This window comes from Chrysemys picta, chromosome 2, assembly GCF_011386835.1.
Source record: "Chrysemys picta bellii isolate R12L10 chromosome 2, ASM1138683v2, whole genome shotgun sequence".
NCBI lineage: Eukaryota > Metazoa > Chordata > Testudines > Emydidae > Chrysemys > Chrysemys picta.
Genome location: NC_088792.1, coordinates 56,013,249 through 56,036,478, shown reverse-complemented (window position 1 = coordinate 56,036,478; position 23,230 = coordinate 56,013,249). Strand labels below are relative to the sequence as shown.

At 38.7% G+C, this 23,230-nt stretch overlaps 1 protein-coding gene across 6 annotated transcripts in view; it reads left to right on the top strand.

The window, feature by feature from the left end:
- DGKB (diacylglycerol kinase beta) overlaps positions 1-23,230 on the top strand; it is a 525,201-nt gene that overhangs the window by 342,043 nt on the left and 159,928 nt on the right. For all 6 annotated transcript variants that reach the window (XM_065583181.1, XM_065583182.1, XM_042856642.2 and 3 more), the window contains one exon: positions 4,105-4,169. In XM_065583181.1, the coding sequence (XP_065439253.1) occupies positions 4,105-4,169 (65 nt within the window). The remainder of the gene's footprint in view (positions 1-4,104; positions 4,170-23,230) is intronic.

Genomic DNA, 23,230 nt, shown 5'->3' with positions numbered 1-23,230 from the left:
CCTGCAACCCCATGTTCCTTATAGTATGATTGTGTGGTATCCAATGCAAAGTTTTTCATGTTGGGTGTCTTTGGAAGGCTCGTGATGCACTGAGCATTGTTGTTATAGTAATGTTATAGGTTGTAATCTTACGTATATAGTTATGAGGCTGAAAATGTGTCCTCATGGCTTAAAACAAGCCCAGGCCAAAGCTCTCCAGGAACAGAGAGGCAGTTCACACCTCATCAGGGCATGTATGGAACAAACCCAGCCCAGTCTCACAGGAACAAAGGACACTGGCCTAGACAGAAACAAAGGATCTGTTGGACTCTTGAGTGAGTCACCCCCCTCTCTTTGCTCAATTTGGGACTACGGTGAGGTAATACGCACCTGACTCTGAAGGAGTGGGCGGCAAAGCCAAGAGGGAAAAGACATGATAAAAGGGAGAGATGTTTGCCATGCTCGCTCTCACTTATACCTCCAAGCAACTGAAGCACTGATCAAAGGGGAGAACCTGGCTGAAGGGCAACCAGCCAGCCTGTGGTGAGAAGCATATAAGTTTGTAAGGCCACTAAAAGTGTTAAGATCAGCTTAGAATGCGTTTTGCTTTTATTTCATTTGACCAAATATGACTTGTTGTGCTTTGACTTATAATCACTTAAAATCTATCTTGCAGTTTTCCAGCGGGCACTGCAAAATGAAGGTTCCTAGGGTTGTGGCTGGGACCAAAGATATTGGCTAGTGTCATTCAGTTGCACAATCCAAGCAGCAGCTGGCCAAAAGCACTCGCTCACGTAGCGAGGAGCAGCTTACATGCTAGAGGCTTTGCATGAACAGCCCAGGAGAGGGGGTTCTCACAGCAGGGTAAGGCTGGCTCCCACAGTTGAGGACTGGAGTGACATTGCAGATCACCGGTCCAGATAACACCAGGGGAATGTCACACCTAGACATTTTTTTACTTACACCTTTGTATATCTCCCTAAACCCAGCCAATTCCAGCTCTGGCAGGGAGAAAACAGACTGCCCCCGTTGTAGTTTCTACTGCTGACTCTGTCAATCAGGTGTCAGCTTTTCATTGCACGGCCTCTTCAAGCTCACCCAATCCCACCTCCCTTTTCTACAATCTTTGGGGATTAGATGTCTTTGATCCAGGCTTAGCTTTGGAAAGAGTAAACCATTCTAAGCTGGATGGAGCCAGACAGGTAGTTTATTCCCCAGTGATAGCTCAGCCATTGTTTTCTCATGGATTCTTACATGTGTTATTGTTTTACCTTTCCTGTTTGGTTCCTTAAATAACCCCTTCTGATCTGCCTCCATAGCAAATAACCCATCATAACCAAACACACAGAGGCCTTGTGTGATACTCCCTGGGGGTACTCAGGATTGTCAGCCATAGACACTACCATATACCTCTAGCGTCAATGAGCTTTGTCTGTGCCTGCCTGGGTTCAGCCCCCGGACTCCACCAGCTATTGGCAACACAAGCACCTTGCCTCCAGGCCTCGCTCTCTACAAGTTAGTGTTAGGCACACTCCACCCCACAAGTCCTCCTAGCATCGCCAGTGTCCAGCCCCTGCTCCAGTGGACACTCACAGAATTACCAGGCTTGCTGTTCCCAAAGGAACAGTACACCACAGCTTACTAGTTAATAGATTAATAGATTCCAAGGCCAGGAGGGGTCATGGCGATGATCTATTCTGACAACCTGCCTAACATAAGCCATAGAACTTTAGTTCCTAGCGTTCACCTTAGAACGCAACCTTGCTTAAGACATAACACTTAAATGTCTTTATAGAGAAAGCAAGTATAAGTTTTTTTTAACAAAGAACAGAGATTCATATGATAGCAAACAGAAATATTGAAACAATCATAACATGCTTTCTATGGCCTCAACTTAACTAACAATTATACTCCTGTTTAAAAAAGTTTATCTCACCCAACGTTCTTTTCAGCCAAGCCTGGTTGAGATCCCTTTTTCATGAAGCAAATTCACTGGCAGTTTACTTCTTCAGTGAGGGATGCCAGGGCTTCTTTCACTCCCACATTTACCAGAACAGATCTTTAATCTTCACCTGAAAACTCCCCCCTCCCTCTGTTTACCTCGTCTTGTTAATTTTCTTTTGAAGTGCCCCCAAGCTCTTCATTACTGTTTAACTTGGTATGCTAATAGACTTGATGTTCAACAAGAACAAGTGCAGAGTACAGCACTTAGGACGGAAGAATCCCATGCACTGCTACAATCTAGGAACCGAATGGCTAAACAGCAGTTCTGCAGAAAAGTACTTAGGGTTTACAGTGGACAAGGAGCTGGATATGAGTCAACAGTGTACCCTTGTTGCCAAGAAGGCTAACGGCATTTTGGGCTGTATAAGTAGGGGCATTGCCAGCAGATCGAGGGACGTGATCATTCCCCGCTATTTGACATTGGTGAGGCCTCATCTGGAGTACTGTGTCCAGTTTTGGGCCCCACACTACAAGAAGGATGTAGAAAAATTGGAAAGAGTCCAACGGAGGGCAACAAAAATGATTAGGGGTCTGGAGCACATGACTTATGAGGATAGACTGAAGGAACTGGGATTGTTTTGTCTGCAGAAGAGAAGAATGAGGGGGGATTTGATAGCTGCTTTCAACTACCTGAAAGGGGGTTCCAAAGAGGATGGATCTAGACTGTTCTCAGTGGTAGCAGATGACACAACAAGGAGTAATGGTCTCAAGTTGCAGTCGGGGAGGTTTAGGTTGGATATTAGGAAAAACTTTTTCACTAGGAGGGTGGTGAAGTACTGGAATGGGTTACCTAGAGAGGTGGTAGAATCTCCTTCCTTAGAGGTTTTTAAGGTCAGGCTTGACAAAGCCCTGGCTGGGATGATTTAGTTGGGAATTGGTCCTGCTTTGAGCAGCGGGTTGGACTAGATGACCTCCTGAGGTCCCTTCCAACCCTGATATTCTATGATTCTATTGTAAGACACATAATAGTAAGCTAGGGAGATAAACTTCTCCAGAGAGACACTTTTCTCAAGGAACGCTAGCTTTGAGTGAGTTGCCTTTAACTACAAGACCTTAAGAACATAATTTCCAGTATACACCCCTATCTTCTTACATATTATCCGCATGTACATCTCACAATGATTATGATAACCAGGATGACATGGGCTTTCATTAGAAATTTTACATGACATTCTTTGGTGTACTAGTAGGTAAACACCAGGCACTGGGGATCCCTATAAACCTTTTATACACCTGTCCCTCTTGGCACAAAGAGGTGCCTGAATCACACCTGCACCATATAAAAGAATCAATAGAGATATTTCCAGTTCATCACATTGTGTATAAAGCTTACCTCTTATTTGTTGTTTTTAATCCGTGATCTTAAGGTGCTTTATGTCATCTTCATAAGTTAATGTTACCAAATCTGTGTGTATTAGTAATATATATGATAGAATATAAAAAATATAAACCCCTACACATTTCTTCCCAGGTGACTATGAGGTAATAGGACACGTGTATCTAAAGGCTGGGAATGCCTGTGCTCTGGAGGTGCTCTAAGTAGGGATCTGATTTAGAGATTGAGCATGCAGTCATTTTGAAACGGCAATGGTGGTTGTTCTCCTATACTGAATCCACTTTTTTTTTAAAATGTGTATATAATATTGGGTAGCCAGATCTTGACCTAGACCACATAGAACTTGTATACAAGACTATTGAATGGCCCTATACAAATGCTCAGGCTGTATACAGGCGAAGTTACCTTAGTGGGTCTTCCATCCTACTTTATTTATTCTGTAATCCAGCAAAAACAATGATGTGGATAGTAAACCTTCACTGAAAACAAATGCCTGTATGCTGCACAAGAAGTTAGAGATACTTTCAGCAAAAATAACTATCACATTCCATTCATGTAAAAAGACGTAACAGACTGTAAAATGTGTAGTAGGGGAATGATCTGGAGATATAGCTGCTTGTTAGAATACTGTATATCTGAGATTTCAAAATTATCAGGGTACTGCTCTTGTATAATGATAGTGCACAAAACATCTTGTGGTTTATGTGCCTTGGTTACGATTTCGATTTTATATTTTGCAGTTTTACCCATAGTGATAGATTTACACATATCTTTTTTCCTGTTAGGATGCTTCAATTGCCCACAGATTCCACATCATGCGAGAAAAACATCCAGAGAAGTTCAACAGTAGGTAAGAACACAAACAATATTTGCAAGTGAATGAGTAAGATGTATGTTACATGAGGAGGTAAATTCTGCATTTTCCTTCAAAATATTGATTATTGTTACAAGACAGAATGTCACTGCATCTTACTTTAAATATCTGGTTCCAGATTACTCCGATTAAAGTCAGTGATGTCTGGTATCTCAGTTGAAGTGAGCAGCATTATAAATAAACCGTTCTCACATGCAAAATGATTGACTCTTAAGATTAGCATGATAGAGATGATGCACTGTGGTATCTGAGGATCCCTGAGTTGACACTTTGCCATTAGGAACTGCAGAGCACTTATTAGACAGCTGCAGCTGGGGATCCTTATCTTTCGTTCCTGCATACACACTGGTATGTTGACAAGGGGCTCTTCCATATATACTCTTTGTGAGGAAGGGCAACTGAATGCTGTTTTATAAATATATACGTCTTATCATTAAGAAGCTTGGGAAATGTCTAAAATGTGCGAACTGAAACTTTGCGTATATACACATGTTCCTTTTTGAGTTTGATATGGACTGCTGTTCCAAAGCTTTTTTGGAAATGTAAAATGTATTAATATATACTCTAAATACATCTTTCCTCAATCAACGGCTTACTGGGTATATAAAATCCATAATGCAATGCTTGTTTGTCTCTCATATTAGGGTAATTTATCAGATCAACAATGATGGGGAACAGCAACCTTTCATAAGTCTTAAGTAACATTTAAAGGCACAAGAGAGGAAAAGAAATCAATACAGTATATAGGAATATATACTGCACATACTGGACTTGCATCTGAAGAAGTGAGGTTCTTACCCACGAAAGCTTATGCTCCCAATACTTCTGTTAGTCTTAAAGGTGCCACAGGACCCTCTGTTGCTTTATACCGCACATATTTATTTATATATTTATGAATATATTCTCTCTCTGGGCCAAATTGTGACATTTACCCACCGGCCTGACTGGGGGCTATGTGGAGCTGCTATGCTCCATAAGGAGATCTTGGAGCAATTGTGCCTCAGGTAAGCAAGCTGCCCTAATGGATTAGAGTTACACAGGCTGCCATGTCTATAGGATAGTGGATCTGCTCTCTGTAGTATGGCTGTCCTGCTTTGTGGACCAGAACAGAGTGGTGTGAGTGGGGCCATTAACCACTGTAGTGTGGCCGAAAACACTGTGCTCCCCCAACCACAGGGACTGAGGTTGTCACAAGCCATACACCAGGAGGCTTCTTACACACTCAGTACCCCTCAGCCTCTGTGAGGATCTATCATGATGCAGGGTTTAATATATTACAATAAATTCCGAAATAAACACCCATGTTAAAACACAGACGTGGGCAACCTGCGGCCCATCAGGGTAATCTGATTGCAGGCCGCGAGACATTTTGCTGATGTTGACCATCCGCCACTTCCCGCAGCTCTCACTGGGCGCGAACAGTGAACCGCAGCCACTGGGAGCTGCGGGGGACCGTGCCTGCAGACGGTCAATGTCAGCAAAATGTCTTGCGGTCCGCAATCAGATTACCCTGATGGGCCGCATGCAGGCCACAGGTTGCCCACCATGGTTATAACAGCTCCTCTTCATAAAGCTCATATATTTTTCACTCCCAAGAATTATATAATGAAGAGAATACAGTGGGTCATAAAGACATATTGGTGGAGCTATCGGACACTTATCAAATGCAGGTTTTCTGGATTCTGAAGGTGAAGCAGGTTTATCAGTGGCTCTTCTGCATATTTTCAGCAGTTGGAAATTTTAATTTATAAAAAGCTCAGCTAATAATATGAGTTTCAGATCAGATTTCATGTCACAATAAATCATATGCCATTAATAACATCTGCTAGCAGGCTCACCTTGAAATTCATCTATATTTTAAAGATTCTGATGTTTCTAACATTATCTTAAGGAAATTAATTACAAAAATATATAGTTCCAATCTTTCCACCTCTTGTTACTGAGATACTGAAAGAACTTGAAAAGGTAATGATATTTCCAGGGGTTAGAGGAGCTCTCATTCAGATGATATAATATTTATCAAAAATAAATCTAAGAATTAACTGTTAAAGTTATAATTTGCTAGCATGTTTATAATAAGAGAAGTTCTAATGTCAAACCAGTCATTTTTAGATAGCCAGAGCTCTACCTTTAACTATTTTAGACAAAAGACAATAAATATCTTTATTCAGATAGTTTCCTGAAGCATTTTGCTACAGGCTTATCATTTTTAAAATATTTGTTTTATTTTGCATAGAGGGGTAAATGACAAACCCTGCTAATGTAATTTTACATACAATTATCTCAGATGCAGTTTGTTCTTTTAACAGCAGTTTGCATATGGTGACATTCCATAATGAGAAACCTGCTGTAAGTTATTAAGTATGAGAAAACAGATCGCATTTTAGAATTCACTGAGCCAGTGGCTATAAACTTTGTAATTTACTAGAAGGTGGCATTTTCAAAAACATCTCAGTAACTTGGGAGCACAAATCCCAATAAGATCAAAGGGAATTGTACTCCTAAACCATTTAGCCTCTTGAAAAATCTCACCCTAAATTCCTATATTCTTATCCTGTCTCTGAAAAAAGAATCTCTCTCAGGCTTGGAGCTCGTTTAGTAAATTCTGATTTCTCAGAGATGATGAGCACCCAGAGCTCCTGTTAAACTAAGTGAGAGATTAAATATTTCTGTAAATTAGACCACTGCACTGCAGTTCTACTTTCAGAAGTGGCTATGTAACGATCTGTTACACAGCCAACATGGAATTCCTTGCTAACTAGAATTTGATTTTTTGTGTTATACAGAATAGATATAGAATCATAGAAATGTAGGGCTGGAAGGAACCTCAAGAGGTCATCAATTCCAGCCCCCCTGCACTGAAGCAGGACCAAGTAAATCTAGTCCATATCTGACAGGTGTTTGTGCAACCTGTTCTTAAAAACCTCCAATGATGGGGATTCCACAACCTCCCTTTGAAACCTCTTCCAGAATAGCTAGGATAAACTCTGAATATGACAAAAGAAGTTTTTGTTACTTTAAACAGTTAGTACAGGCTAGGGAGTGTGAGCTGGATTCTATCCTCGCTCATGCACCATCAATAAAATTGATCGCTAAGATCCACATTGAAGGACAATTCTGCCCTCATTTAATACACCTGTTCAATTCCATTGAAACTAAAACAGGTTATAGCTGCAGCAGTATAAGTTAGGACAGATTTTGGCCTGCAACATGTTGTTGTTGTGGGTTTTTTTTAATAAACTACTGATGATTCATAAGCTAGAAAGAATCCAACTCAACAGTCTGAACCCAGGTTATGTTGGTAGAGCTGGCCATAAGTGGAGGGAAAAACATATTTTTACTTGTAAACTGAGCAGATGTGATAGGAAAATGAAATCACTGAGATGCAACCACTGTGGGACCCCCTCCCCCCCGCCATGCCAGTTTTATAGTTTTATAGTCACTTCTCAGAGGACAACTTTGGTGCCTCACTTTCACTATGTATAAAATAGAAATAAAAAATGTTTCAATTTCACTGGGTTTGCAGGGATTGTTTAGTTAGTGCTCATAAAATGCTTTCAAAGTAATAGAATCTAAGTATTAGGAACTCCTTCCTCTATTCAACATGTGACAGGAATAATGATTTTCTTTTTCACACAAACTTTTTACATTGCTAATTTCTCAAAAGTACAAAAAATAAAGTAGGACTGAGATTTTCAAAGTCACCCAAGGAATTTGGACACCGAATTCCCCCTCCCCACCCCAAACAACTTAAATACATAGCAAATAAAGAAATGCACATAACTAAAGAATGTATGCAATAGATATACTGTAATCTTTAAAGTTACTCTTCTGAAAACCTAGAGTTGCATCCTTTAGTGAGATTCTTTTCTTTTCAATGATCATGTGTGTCCCATGGTCTTCCTGATAAGATAAATACTGTTACCATTCCACGGACACTTAAGGAGGCAAGTGTTTAAATGCATTCATAACTATTAGAATCTGAGTTGTCATAGTACCCAAACACTGGTGGTTTGAAGTGCTGAGATTACTGCACTTGAGAAAGCATGGTTCAATTCCTAGTCCCTCCTGTTAAGAGCAGGATCAAATTTCTTGATTTCAGTGAGCAAGTGTCTAGCAGTTAACCCTGAGGCGAAGCAAACTTGTAGAGGACAGCATTTGAAGTAACACAGTATCACTAAACTGGGACGCTGTTAAAATAATCTAGTTTGGCCAGAATGCCCCTGCAGGGAGATCTGTGTATACATCATAGACTGGTGCTGAGAAAAATAGATGTATGGTCTATGTGAATAGAACCTACATGTGGAGACAAACTAAACATTTTACAAAAATCATTCAAGTCCATATTAAATAGTCTAAAATAGTATTTGATTAAATTAAGTTTGCTAACATGACTCTTTGGGTGTCTACACTGCAAAGGAAAAACCCGCAGCACTGAGTCTCAGAATCTGGATCAATTGACTTGGGTTCAGGCTGCAGTGCTAAAAATACCAGTGTAGATGTTGCTGCTTGGGCTGTGAAACCCAGTGTAGGGGGAGGGTGGCAGAACCCAAGCTCCAGTGTGAATGGGAATGTTCACACTGCTATTTTTAGCCCCACAGCCCGAGCCCCGCAAAACCCAAGTCAATTGACCTGAGCCTCCGAGATTTTCTTTGCAGTGTAGACATACGCTCTGGCACCAAATAGCACACAAGATATTTTTGAGGTTCAGCAAACTAAAGTAGAATTTATAGCTTGCATTTACAGTACATCATTTTAGAGATTTTCAAACATGAGTCGCTCTTCTTGATTTATAGCTGTTTTATGATGAAGAAATCCTAAAACAGAAACAATCTCATATTCCTAATAACTTGATTAGTGTCGAATTCTTGACCTTATATTTTAGAAATTCACTTTTATCTTGTTTAATTATGCTTCTATTTTGTGCCAGTATCTATGCATTTAACCTCTAAAGACACTGGTATTTAAAAAAAAACAACACTAAATACCAATTTACTTTGTGCAAATGACCTCCAAGAAAATAAGCCCTCTGATAATTAGCAATATGCACATAATTGTGGATTAGATTATAACTTGTAAACTATATGACATGGACTTATTCTGGGAAGAAAGAGAAAGTGGAGTAAGTGAAAGTAACTGAATTTTTAGCCAGGTCTCCCTCTTCTCTCTTCCTCCTGGTCCAGTACTGCAGTGTACCAAGGTCAGCATAGCACATCACCTTATCTCACCTTAGATATCCCTTGCCAAAAAAAGTCTCTTACCCCATTACTAGTGCTATATTACACAGGCATCCTGCTGTGAAAGTAAGTCCCTCTGTGGGCTCCAGTCCTGGCCTGGTAGCAAAGATAACGGAACACAGTTGCTGTTCTTGAGGCTTTGGAAGCAGAGCAAAAATAATTGCTCCTGAGAGCAAGTACTACAAGCAAGTACTACAAGCACTTTAGGAACTCCCTTCTTCTCCCTATTTTGGCTATGATTGGATGAGAAGACTCTGTCAGAAGACACCAGCCCAATACAGAGAGCAGGTTGCAAACATCTACTGCCTGTCTCATTGATCCCACCTGATTACTTTTTTCACAAAAGGATAAGACTCCGTGAAACTGCACCTCTAAACTCTGGCTCAGAAATGCTAATGTAATAGCAATCCTCAACAAATGCAGAGCAAAAGAATCCATTTTCTGAAATGTTTATATACAATCAAAATCTGGCCTGTACTGGCCCACCTTGGCCCAGTAGGCTCCTGGTTATAACATGAATTTAGGCCAGGGAGGAGAGGCAGCCCCCTTGCATCTGACCTCAAATGCATGAATGCTCCCTGCTTTCCTCCCCACCAAATATTTTTGGTGCAATCACATGCTATGTAAGCATTGGCCTAGGACAAAGACAATGTGGGTATCCTGGTGCCATCCAGGCCATATTGTAGGTTTACTGGCTTCCATTGTTAACTTATTGAGTAGTTGTTAAACTTAGTATCTGAATTATTCACGTTCATCCCACCTTAAAGGATATCAGTATTAGCGCAGATAACATTTCTAAAACATTAGACCAAGATCTCATGTTCACCATGACTAAGATGACGTTTTCTCAGATAGTCTCCAGACTGAGTCACAAAGCTGGATACAGTTTATGCTGCTTGGGTCAGAACATCAAGGGTATAGCAAATGTGCTTGTCACTTTTTAACCATCAAGTTCTCTGATCAGACAATAAGGCCATCCCTTACTTCCAAAGGCCTTCTTTCTCTCACATCATGGAGGTGGAAAACTGTGCTGTTCCACTAGGGACTTCCTGCAGAAGCCGTCTGCAAACTACATCTGGTTCATTATGCAGTTGCCCAACTTTTAAAGGGCATAATTATGTAAGTATATAACATCAATGTTCTGCACCTTTTAGTGGCTATCTATCAAACATTGGGGTGGTGCAGCAGACCCACTCTCTGGCGAAGCATGGCACAGCCCCTGGGCTCACATAGCCCAGTGGGGCTCTCAGTCTATACCTGATGTCCAGTAATCTGAAAAACCCTTTCTCCACTCCCAAGTCCATCGGAGTATTGGTAGGGGAACCCAAGCCCACTCACTCCACTAAGTTCCAGCTCAGGCCCCTTGATTGAGGTAAGCAGTGTCAGGGGTCTTCAACTCTGACAGTGCCCTGAGCTTCTTCCTACCTTCCCCTGGGTCTCTGCAGCCTTGCCAGCCTATTGGTCAGTTCATCCCCTCTTGAGCTGTTGCCTCTGGGCAGCTCTTTATAGCTTACTGTCAGGAGCCCCTTTCTCCAGCCTGCTCACTCCTCTGCTTCCCATCCCTTTGATCCTCCCAGCTGCTGTGGGGCTTCCAATCAGCAGTGGCTGGCAGTGCCTATATTAACACTTTGGTTGCCGGGCCAGTGTGGGGTACATACACCCCATGGCAGGGCCATCTCAACATTCTGTTCTTTGTCTTGAAAGTTTAATGGGCTAATGGCTAGCTATTTAAGAGACAACATCTCACTGTCAAACACAGCTGCTGTAGAGGGTATCTGGGAGGCTGAAATTGATGGAACTTGTGTTCAAACTTGTGAGGGCTGCTGGCAGCATACTCTGGGAGGAAATTCACCCACATAGAGGGCCAGCACAAGTCTTTTGTACTACCTAAGACTTCAAAATATGGCTTCACAGATGACCTGCTAATAGTGGGGATCACAATTTAAAGGTTCGGCTGCCCCTGGAACAGCTCAAATCAGACCTCTCCCCAAGCAGGTCCCTCCTTACCCTCAGTCTTTCCTCCTGGAAAGCAGCAGCCCTTCCCTACAGCTCCCAGCTGACGCTCCTGTCTCTCCCCATGGGGTGCAGCTTGTTGGCTACGGCTGCTGCTGTGCAGGGAGGCAGTCCAGCCGCACCATGTGACCAAGTGAGGCCAGCAAACCCTGGCAGAAATCTGGGGAGCATGACTGCATGAACACCCTGCCCCTCCTCCCGCGTCACTTCTGTATGGCTTAGATGGGATTTAAGCAGTACGTACTCGGCATGCTAACCCTCAGCACAGGAGTGGATTTCATACTCTCACTGCAAGGTTCTCAGCTTTGAATTCACTACTGCTGGAGATCAGGGTGAGCGAGGGTTTTCCACTTTTATAATGCAATGTAAGACTTATCTCTATCACCTACAAAGTTGGTTCTGAAGTGTATCCAGCTGTGTGCTCTAGAAAATTGTCTGCTGTTAATTGTGAGAGGGAATAGGAGGTTTTTTTTCTTGAGGGAATTGATGTGGTGTTTTTTTTTTTAAAAATAATATAATGGCACCCAGTTTATTAGAAGAATGGTTGTCTTAGAAACATGTATAAAATAATTACTGTGAAATTAAGAGAGAGAAAGTCTCAGGCTGTATGCACAGTCTAGCATCTCAGTATTATTTAGCAAGCTATGATACTGAACTGAAGAAAATGGCCCAGCACACACTCTACAAGTAAGAAACTGTTGATTCATAACAGATCTATCCATATACTATAGGCCAAGGTCAATAAAATCTAATTCTCTTCAAATGATGTCAAACTGGCAACTTATTTTACTGAAGAGGATATTTCATTATTCAGAGTAGGTCATGAACCTATTTTTATGGATTTTGAAATACCAATTGGATATTTGGTACATTCTTTAATTAATTAAAGCCACTGCCTCTTATTGCATAGTAGTTTTAAGGCAAATCTCAGTTATTAAATGAAGTTCAGCATATGGGAACTATATCTACGAATTTTTCATTTATAATCTGATCATTTGGAATGAGAAGTAATAAAACAGAAAATGATACCCAAAGCTCTCACACGACTTTTCTTCATAGTCAATTTAACATATGAGAGAGCTTGTACCACAACCAGAAGGCTTTAATTTGACATTTGTTGCCTGCTGATAAAACATATTTGTAGTTTTTTGTTTGAATTAATAAAATGATTTCACCCAGCTTTCAAGTGTCTACTTTGAATCAAATATACCAACATTGCGCTAACAATTCTTGGTAAAATAGTTGGGGGCACAGGGTGTTGATTGTATACAGGGAGAGAAATGGAACATCTAAGTTGATGAATAGTGCAGCAGAGGTACAAACCTGGTTCTGAAGCTAGCTTGGCAGACATGCAAAATAAAGTCTACATCCCTATGATAAGATGAGTGGTTATGTCTTGGAAGAAATGTTTATATCAGATCCTGAGCTGCATAAAGCAGCCATTTCTGATATATATTCCCAAAACAAAAAAAAGCTAAAACAGCCAACTTTCATTTAAAAAAACAGTTAAGATTTCTAAGTGAACACAGTGCTCTGACTGATCACAAAGCCTATACTGTTAAAAGCAAAATGAAGTCAATTGTTAAGGATGTAATAATTTTTACACTTACCATTTAATAAATATTAGTAGCTGAAAGCCCATGCTGTTACATGGGTGTGGCAGTTGGGCCAAGTAATCCACCATCTGTGCAGTCTCCCTCATAAAAACAATTAAAGTGTTGCATGCAAATTATCTGTAGAGTAAGGGTGGCAATTGGTTGAATTGCCACTAATATCACAATGATCTAGGGCTCTTGGCATATCATATATGCGTGCCTGGCTGTCACACAGGTATAATTTGTAAGTCAAAAATGGCTGAGAACTTTAAAATTGGACTGTAACAGACCCTGGATCCCAGTGATGGTTGAACCTGGTGATATTCTGAACAAAAAGAGCTCTCAACCATGTTTGTTGCTGTTTCTATGGCTTTTTACTGAATCATCAGACATTCTAAGTTTCAGAGTGACACACAGACAGGTGACAATCCCGGAATCTTATTATACAGATAAACACATTATTCTTAAGTACAAAAAATGAAAATTTAATCACAACACAGAACCTTAACTCTGATCCATAGATGTTTTATGGATTATTTTTGTTACTTTGATTCCAGTATCTAAGGCCTTAATTCAGGAAAGCATCCATATTCAGGACAGCTCTTAAGCAGATGCTGGTAATGAGGAGACCACCTGCTGTTGGACTGACATGATATACAGCCTAAATCCTGGCCTATGACCTAGCCCATAAGCAAGACAGCGTTGGATCAGACCGTAGATACTGAAGAACTGGAAATCTCACAGAGAACCTGTTTTCACTAAATTTCCAACCCAGTTTTTCAGACTGGAGTGGTTTCTGTAACTTCAAATAACAACCAAAACTTGAGGTGCTGATCCAGCCCTAACCTCTTAACCTTTTAACATTTCTCAATCACTAGTGCTCAGCATTTATGTTTATTCAGATTGCCAGAAAACTAGTCATATTAGCCAGCTTGCCATGATCCTAACTCAATTTCCTGCAGCTTTCGTCTTTGCTAACCATATGAATGAGGCATTCTAGGTATTTGGCACATCCTAAAATTTACTTTAAAACAAAACAAAACAAAACAAAACCCCCCACCAAACCCTATGAAAATATCTGCCACATTTTTATATAACATTTTCCTTTTTCTTCCTACTTGCATTTCAATGCACTTGCCTTGCTTATGTTGTTTTAGTCCATATATCACTTTCATGCAAATAATCAGACTTCTTTCTGACTTGATTACAAGTTTATAATTCCATAGCATCAGGGCTATTTTTTTACATGGCTTTTCAAATTTGATATATACAAAATGAAAAACATTTCCTATCATATAATGTATAGCAAACCGCAAATGATAATTTGTGAAGGAATTATAAAGTAAATCCTGCAGACTTCCCTCAATCAAAACGTTTGAAGATTCTAGATACAAAAGCATAACTATATAGCTAACACTGAAACAAATTAGCTCCTGTTAGTATTATCTTTAAAAATCAATGTATAGTTATTCTCAGGGTTTCTAAACAGAATGTGTAATAAAGAATGAAACTAGATTTCATATACTTACACTCAGAAGATAGAAAGCTCATAATATATATGGTATCGTATTCCTTTCTTTGGTTCTCTTATATTTGGCCTATCTGTAGACTTCAGACATTAATTCTAATAACATACATTCTCTGGGCGTGGTATAATCTCATATTTTAGTTGGTTAGTGACACTTCAGTTTTCATTTGTGACTTTATTAGAAAAATTTGTAACTAATGTCCACCTCAGCCAGACATTATCAAATTGGCTTCTGCAAACTGTTTAGTTCCTTCCAAATTACTAGCTGCTGTAGCATCTGATCCACAAGAGTCTTACGCATCTCTGATTTATTTCCATATCCTAATATGTCACTGAACAAATGGCATTCTTTATTTTTCTCTTATAACCATGTTCCTTTATCAGCTGTCATTTTTAAGGAGCACAGTTCACTCCAGAAGAAAACTTTTCTTGGATAATCTCAAAAATTTCCTAGGTAATCCATAAAGAAACATTCACAATACTCTGTTTCAGTAAGCATCTATATACAATACCATACTGACATAATAAAGTCTTATCATTGCAGTCTGGCAGAGAAGGAACCCCAGTCTTGGGCCCAATACCTTAAGTAAAAATTTGTTTGGTTAGCATGGTTCCTTTTTTGCTAAATAGTTATTTATGAACTCTCATTAGTGCTATTAAGCCCTCTTTTTCCTTCAGTTCTTGTCCTCACCACTCTATATGGAAGTTGATGCCATCTTTTCATGAATGACAGCCCCTGAGAGACACTGAGCTGCATCTGGTTCTAAATCAATAACTTAAAGGATTTAATTATGGTATCCTACCAGTGGTCAGGGCGGTAGCCATCCTAGTCTGAGCTTTTGCACTAGCATGGTGTAGATATGGAATGTCTTGGAAATTGCAAAATGTTGCCAGCTCAGTTCAGCAAACTCCTCCTTCATTTCTATGCAGGTCTACAGAATCTTCTTGCAGTGCAAAAATGTCATCTACTCCTGCCCACTTGGCAGGTTCTATAGCTCCATAACACTCATGTGCTGCTGTGGGGCTGGAGTTCTGAAAGGGTCATAAAACTGAGATTCATGCTGTGGGGGTTATGGATTGCTGGTTGGGGAATCAGCAATTCTCTCTCTCTCCCCTCTCTCAAGCTGACCAAGATCAACAGGAGACTGGGGAGAAAGAGAATAGTATGGAATTGTATGTCATCATTTTGATGATGTCTTCCAGTTTTTCCAGAAGCTGTGACTGGTGAAGACGCTGAATTCAATGGTTGGTCACTGATTCCATCATGGGGGACAGAATGTTGACTGGCAGGTCCAATCATTCCCAGAAAAGCAATAGAAAATGTTAAAGAACCAAAAATAGCCTGCTTCTGGCTTTTGACATTTGACGAAGGCTTACATTCTTGAGCTCGAGGGAAGGTGCTGCAGAAAGGCAAAACAAGTAGCTAGGTCCGTTTATTTTAACACTGACACACAAAGGGGATACTTTATTTATAATACCTTGGGCTACTCATCTTCACCGTGTCCACACCACCAATCCCATACTCTGTCATCTTGTGGGTGATATGAACTACCTTGGCCTCCCACTGAGACAACTTCTGCTCCCCCTCTGCATTCTATAGCCACAATTCCTACACCAGGCTATGGAATGGCAGTTCACTAAACCAAGAAAACAAAAGATGGAAGTTTTAAATCATGTAAACAAACTCTCATTGACTGTGAAGCAATACTGAGGTCAGAACTCTGTTACCTAGCAATTTCTGAGAGTTTATTAACTCTTCCATGTATTTTAAATCATGTATTACTTGAATCACTAGAAATGACATATCGGCTATACTTTTGATATCCTTATGCCATAAAAGCACTAATACTATTACTAGAGTTCAGGACAAACAAGTTGATAACTTGGAGATATATATTTTTAGGCTTGGCAGAATTCAATATTTATTTTGTATAATTTTGATGAATAATATTAGTTTATTTTTAAGAATTTTTTTAGATTTGTATTTATTTAAATTTGACCTTGCCATAATTTTATGCAACTGTGAAGACAACTCTTTAATGATAGTAGATGTTGAGATTCAAAAAGTTAAAGCTTTATAAAATGTTAAAACACAAATTATCAACATCATATTGTTACCCGCACAATTTAGGGCCCCTCCCCTTTCCCTGGGTCCAGTGACCCTCTATGGGTTAGCAGCACCTTTTTCCAATGAAAGAGCCTTCACACAATAATACCATTAATCTGCATTTATTAGCAATTAATCAACAGAATACACATGCCAAGCATCCAATGCTCATATGTCAAAATATACAAAGTAAATGTCCTTAAATCAACAAATCATACCTTTTTACTATTCATTCTCTAGTCAGTTTCTAACAAGCCTAATTCCTGGATTTTGACTCTAAATTCTCAAGCAGCATTTTCCTTACTTTGCCTATCTGTACATTTCAATTATTACCGATGGAAATATACTTTTGTCTGTTTGTGTGTGTATGGAAGAATTGATGTTTATTAACATTTACTGATCAAAATCTAATTCTTACAAGCCTACGTATTTTAAAAATATAATGAATTTGTTAAAACTTTTCCTGGTGAAGCCCTGAATTTATTATTTGAGACTCTGTAGTAAAAGGTGGACATGTCACAAACTATTTATGGTTGCGTATTCAGACTAAGAGTCTGTGTGTTAGTTTTGCCATTGTTTGTTCAAATGAGACTTAGGGAACAGCAGCTAGTAACATGTTTTCCTCATTCTTGAGAACCTTTCAGTTTTAGTGTTCATGGGAACTATTAACAAAATCCATATGAGGAACAAGGTCTGGTAGCCTTTCTTGCATCATGCTATTTCTGAGCCAATTATGGAGATGTCTAAAGGCTTTGAATGCTCTTTGGAACAGTAATTTGTGATTTGGGAGCATAATGGACATCTAAAGAAGTTTTTCAGGAGTTGGAATATTTTGTATTAGCAACATATTATAAACAAGGGTAGTCCTGAGGATTTTTTTATATAGTTTAATCAGATTTACAGGACTTTTGCCTCCTCTAGTTATCGTGACATTAATTAGTACAGTAGCAATGTACTGTGGAAGAAGTTTAAATTCATGAATGATTCAGATTTTGATGATAAAGCCTCTAGTGTTGTGTTAAACTGGTAATCTTTAATTCTTGATCATAGTTTTATTTGTCTAAGGGAAAAAACATGTTAATCATAGAAACATGAACTTTTTGCTGGTGTGAAATGTCATTTAAGTCATTCTGAATGAAATATTCAATATTGATTGTACAAAGAAATGTAGGGTAAAATTATGAAAAATGCCTAATTGACTTAGGAGCCTAAGTCCCATTTACAAAAGGAACTTAGGAATTTAGCAGCATAAGTGTGGGTTAGGCACGTAGGTCCTTTTGAAAATTCAACTAGGCACCTATCTGAATCTTTAGGTGCCTAAGTATATTTAGAAATCTGTCTCGCAGGTGCCTGTCACTTTTGAAAATAGGGCTTTTGAAAAATTATCACTAATCAATATACCTAGTTTTACACAACACATCAAGAATATTTTATCTTCACTCACAAGGAGTATCACTTCCAGTGACTTTTTTTGACAGGATAACAGAACCATGTACTTCTGTCTTCTTTAACAATTCTCGAAGGCCCTCAAACTGTTCCCAGTAACAGTGGCAAAAATAAAAATCAGTGGGTGCAGAGCAGCTGCCTTGAAAGTAACTGTCTCAACATCACTCATTTTTTCACGGGCTATAAACATCATCACAGTTTCATGACACCGATTTAATTAAGTCTACCTGTTGGGCACAGACTGTGTCCATTTTGTAGGTTCCACTTGTAAGGGTTATTTTTGTTTCTTTTTTCTTTTTATTTGTCACTAAGAATTATTTATATTTAACAAACCATGAGAACATACAATATACTGACTCTATGATAGACAGTTATTCTGCATTAGTCATACAAATATAGAGAACGACTAGGTTATGTAATTTAAATGCCTAACAACAAACATTAATGATAGGAAAAATGTCTTTACCAAAAAAGATTTCATGAAATAGATCCCATTGTAAATCTGACCTAATTCATTACCACAGAGATCTTTGTGTATAGTGATACCTTTTTAGCATCCAGAGGCTCTGTGTTGCGGAATGTAAGGGGACAGATCATCCTTCTTTGCAAAAATGCGGATGGGAAAAGACCTTTGGGTAAGGAGGGTAGATAGAGACCATAAGAAGATGCTTTCATGGAGTTTTCCCAAAATCATTTATGGATGGCCAGGGCTGGGCCCCCATAGAATGAACTTTGGGTCTGCTTCTAGACCAAGTGGAGCCTGGGACATCTGCAGGAAGCACAGGGCACTGAAATATATTACCGGATCATCTACTGGCTTTAGATTCATTTGGAATCTCTGTAGTTTTCCAGCTCAGCTGGATTCTGTAGGAAAGATAATATAAGCTGGAGCTGTACCTCTGGCAGCATGGATCTGAGGCTACAGCATAGCCACTCTTGGCATTTAACACAGCCCACCCAGTCCTAGCTTCTTGAATGGACCTAACATCATGAAGATCCCTCCAAGCATGGACCCAGGGAACATGGTCTGGTCAAAGGATTCTAGTATAAATCCTTTTTATAAAACATTTCCTGAACACAGCAGTTTTCTCTCACCCTTTTCTCTTAGTTCATGTCCACATGTATTTAATTTACTATTAACTCTTTCACTTCTTTTTGGAAGGATGGGGATGTATCTTATGCATTCCCGATGGAGCAATGAGGGATGCTCCCATACCTACCAGCTTTAAAGCTCCTCCTTTCTTACCAATGATGCTGATACCAACTAGCATAGGGAACAAGAGACTGTGGTGAGAAGGTGCTCACATAGAGTGGCAGAGCACAATCAGCAGAGCTGCCTTAATTCTACCTCTGTCACAGAACACTACATCATTTCATTTTATGATTCAGGAGAGCAATATGGAACATTTTAAATTGAATTAAAGTTTTTTTAGAATTGTCATTATTGTCAACAGGTCTAACAACTAACGAAAACTGCCTGTATTAGTATTTACATTCACCTCATCATTTTTATCATGGTCTGAAAAGGCTAGTACTTGATGAACTTGAATTGTAGTTGCTTGGACAATTTTTGAGAACAAATTTCCTTCTGCCATGTGCTTTGTGATCGCATCAGTATTTCTGCAGGCACCCTTGTAAATCTGGAGCTGTGTTGAAAAGCATATAAACAAGTAATAGCGAATATGATTATTTTATAAATGTAAGTGAACTTAAAGGGAGGGAATTCGGAAGAAATGTTCCTAGATCACCACAAATGAAAAGTTATTTTCATTTGCAATATCACAGAAACAAGGCAGATCTGAAGAAGATGGAGTACTAAGAGGAAAATAAGGACCAGCAAGACACACACATAGCTTGCTCATGCAAATACTTAGATGAATAACTTAATGCACTCAAATAGTCACTTACTCCGATAGCACTATTCACAAGAGTAAAAGTACTCGGTGTGTAAATGTTTGGAGGATGTGAGCCCTCTATTTTTTTTCATATATAGAGCTGTATACATATATAGGAAGATAGCTAACAGCACAGATTACACATTATAACATAAAAGATATGTCTACACTGCAATCAGGAGGTGTTATTGCAGCAGTTGTAGACATACCTGAACTAGCTTTCTGATAAATAGTTTTCTGGAATAAATATTAATGCTTGTGAATTTAAATCTCTTTCCACAAATATTACACAATATTCTCTTAAAATTTGCTTTTTGATCAAGCCTTCTTTTCAGTAAAATCATTTACTGTAATGTATATGAAAATTCAATATTGAGTGTGTACAAAAGCAAGTACTTTCACAAATTCAGATAGATATTTTCAATAATCTTTTCCAGAACTCACTCAGCTTTCTCTGTAATAAACAGATGTCCTTGCAAAATTGTCAAGAAAAATATCTACTATCCCAGCCTCACAGTAAAATATTCACTAAAACAATTAAGTATTAAAAGGGAAAAGAAAGAGTCTCTCCAAACATATGCCAAATATTGGCAATCTCAGATGCAGTTATATTGGCCTCAATCTCTAACCATGAGTTTATAGAACAGGAAAGACCACTTTGAACTAGTGGCTTTCTTTTGGACAAATGGTTGGTCTACTCTCCCCACAACTTCCACTCTTCATGTTCATGCTTAAATATCAGACAAAAATGCATGAAAAAGTCTTCCATCAATATGTCTTTATAATCTTGAATACTTTGGGAAATAGAGGGTTTCATTTAGTAGTGCTCCAACCTTATGTCAGAGCTGTGACATTCTGATCACACTAATGTCAATAGGAAAACTCTCATTGACTTAAATGGGACCAGAACATCACCCCAGGTATTTCATAAAGCTCTGAGATAGTTTGATTTTCTAGTCACTGTTAGCTGAACCTAACTCAGTTGAATTGTAATCTCAGAAATTACAGTGATATCTTCTTGATGCCTCCCAAATTTAAATTTATTTCAATTAAATTCATATTAAATGGTTGGGTGAGACAGTCCACTAAGGAATCATTTTACTGTTAATCTTCTGGCATTGCACTCTGTCTCCGCTCCTTATATGCTACTTGTTTGTTAAAACGCAGTGTAGAACCATCTTACTGTATGTGCTTGTTAGATAATATGATGGCATGACTTGCTGTCCCGATCATTCTTTTTTAATGAAGAAATACCCCATCTCTAAAGTAAACAAAATCTATATTTTGGAGGACAAATTACAATTGTGCATTTTTGAAATTAAATAATAATGAATCTACCAGCAGTATGTAAACTACAAAATCTGCTGTGATTCCAAGATATTTTTGTGCATCCAATGAGAGTATAAATCAGTTTGTAGTTTAATGGAAGATCAGAAGATTTTAATAAATAATCTCGCATTTACTGTGAATTTCCATGAGTCCAAAATATAGTATACAAATGTATACACCCATTCAGAAAGTCAGTGGTGGTGTTATTTATTTGTACTGCAATAGTACCTAGAGGGATCAGGAAATAGTACCTCAGGGATCAGGACCAATTTGTACTAACCTTTATACAGACACATAATGAAAACACAAACCTGGCTCTAAAGAGCTTACAAGATCCTGATCCTGCAACTTGTGTGGGAACAGCAGTCTACATATGCACAACAGAGCCACACTGACTTCAGTGGGTCTCTGCAGGAGTGTCAGTGTGCCCATAGCCAACTAATTGCAGGATAGGAGCCTAAGTATAGGGGGAAAATACCACCAGTGTGATTAGAAAGCAGACATGGGAGCACAAACTAACACCCAGCGGCAGTCAAAGCACACCACTTCCTGACTATTGTGAAGTGTTTTGCTTCTCTCATGATACCTACAACTTTTCAAAGAGAGGAAATTTAGAGCTGGAATTATAATCTTATTAAATATAGCAATCAGTTCCTGAACATAGTGTATGCTAAAAATGTATTTCACCTTTATTCTGCTGTTTTTCTCTTCTCTTTTTGTTATAGCCTGCCTTTCTTCATTTGACTCCTCCCTCCTTCTATTGCCTTTCTAGACTTTATTTTGTTCCTTGACCCCATAGAATAATCAGGGTTTTAAGGTTCAACAGAACTCCACTGTTGGCTAAGCAGGATTTCACTTTTTATTATAAAACTAAATCAAGAGCTACTTAATGCTCCTGGTTTAGTGTTTTAATAAAAAATGAAACTGACAAGCCGACAGAGCCAGAGGGAAGTGCTGTAACGAACATGTCTGCTACTTGAAGTTTAAAGTGTCACTGTGTTTGGACTATTTTTATTATTATTTTTCTCATGTCTTTATCTTTTGGTATATATCTTTTGTCATTAAGTTCGTATTCACTATTAAATGTTAAGTCTACAGCTGTATTTTACATTCGTAGTACAGACTTCTTGTGTCAATTTGAAGTTAAGTGATAAAATAACAGAGATAAGCCAGTTTATTTCATTGAGTGGGTAGCCCTCTAGCCTCTGGGCAGAAAGGTCACATGTTCAAGTTCTGTACTAGGATTTGAGAACATGCCCAGTTCTGACATTGAAGACCCATGCCCAGAGTTGCTGACTGCACTATTGGAGACGTCATGCTTCAGATATGATGTCAAAATAAGGTACTTTTGACCTATCCCTGGTGTCTGGGCAGGTGGAAGTTAAGAAACCAATGTACTTTTTGAAAAGAGTAAGGAAAAATAACCCCAGTTTCCTGAGAATCGTTCTCTCTGCTAGCCTCACACTTAAGGCCTGGTTTTACTACGTCTTAGCTGCTGTTGACTACATAATTGTTTGTAGTCCCATTTGTTTACAGAATCACTAATTTTTAGCTTTTTTAAAAGCACTTTGAGATACCAAAGTAGGAAAAGTGTCTTTTTCTGCTCTACAAGAATTTAGCTTTGGGAATAAGTCTGAATCTGTTGGTTTTAAAATTAGCTCTAGTAGATCAGACTGTACTTCCTTAGAAATCCTGATCTATATTATATTATATTATATTATATTATATTATATTATATTATATTATATTATATTATATTATATATTAAAGGCATGATTTTAATTTTCACATATATAACCACAAAGAAATGCAAAGAGGTAGAATTAATTTAAAACTTGACTTTAAGATGTGTTTCATTGGCTCAAATACAATTTTGTACTACCTAAA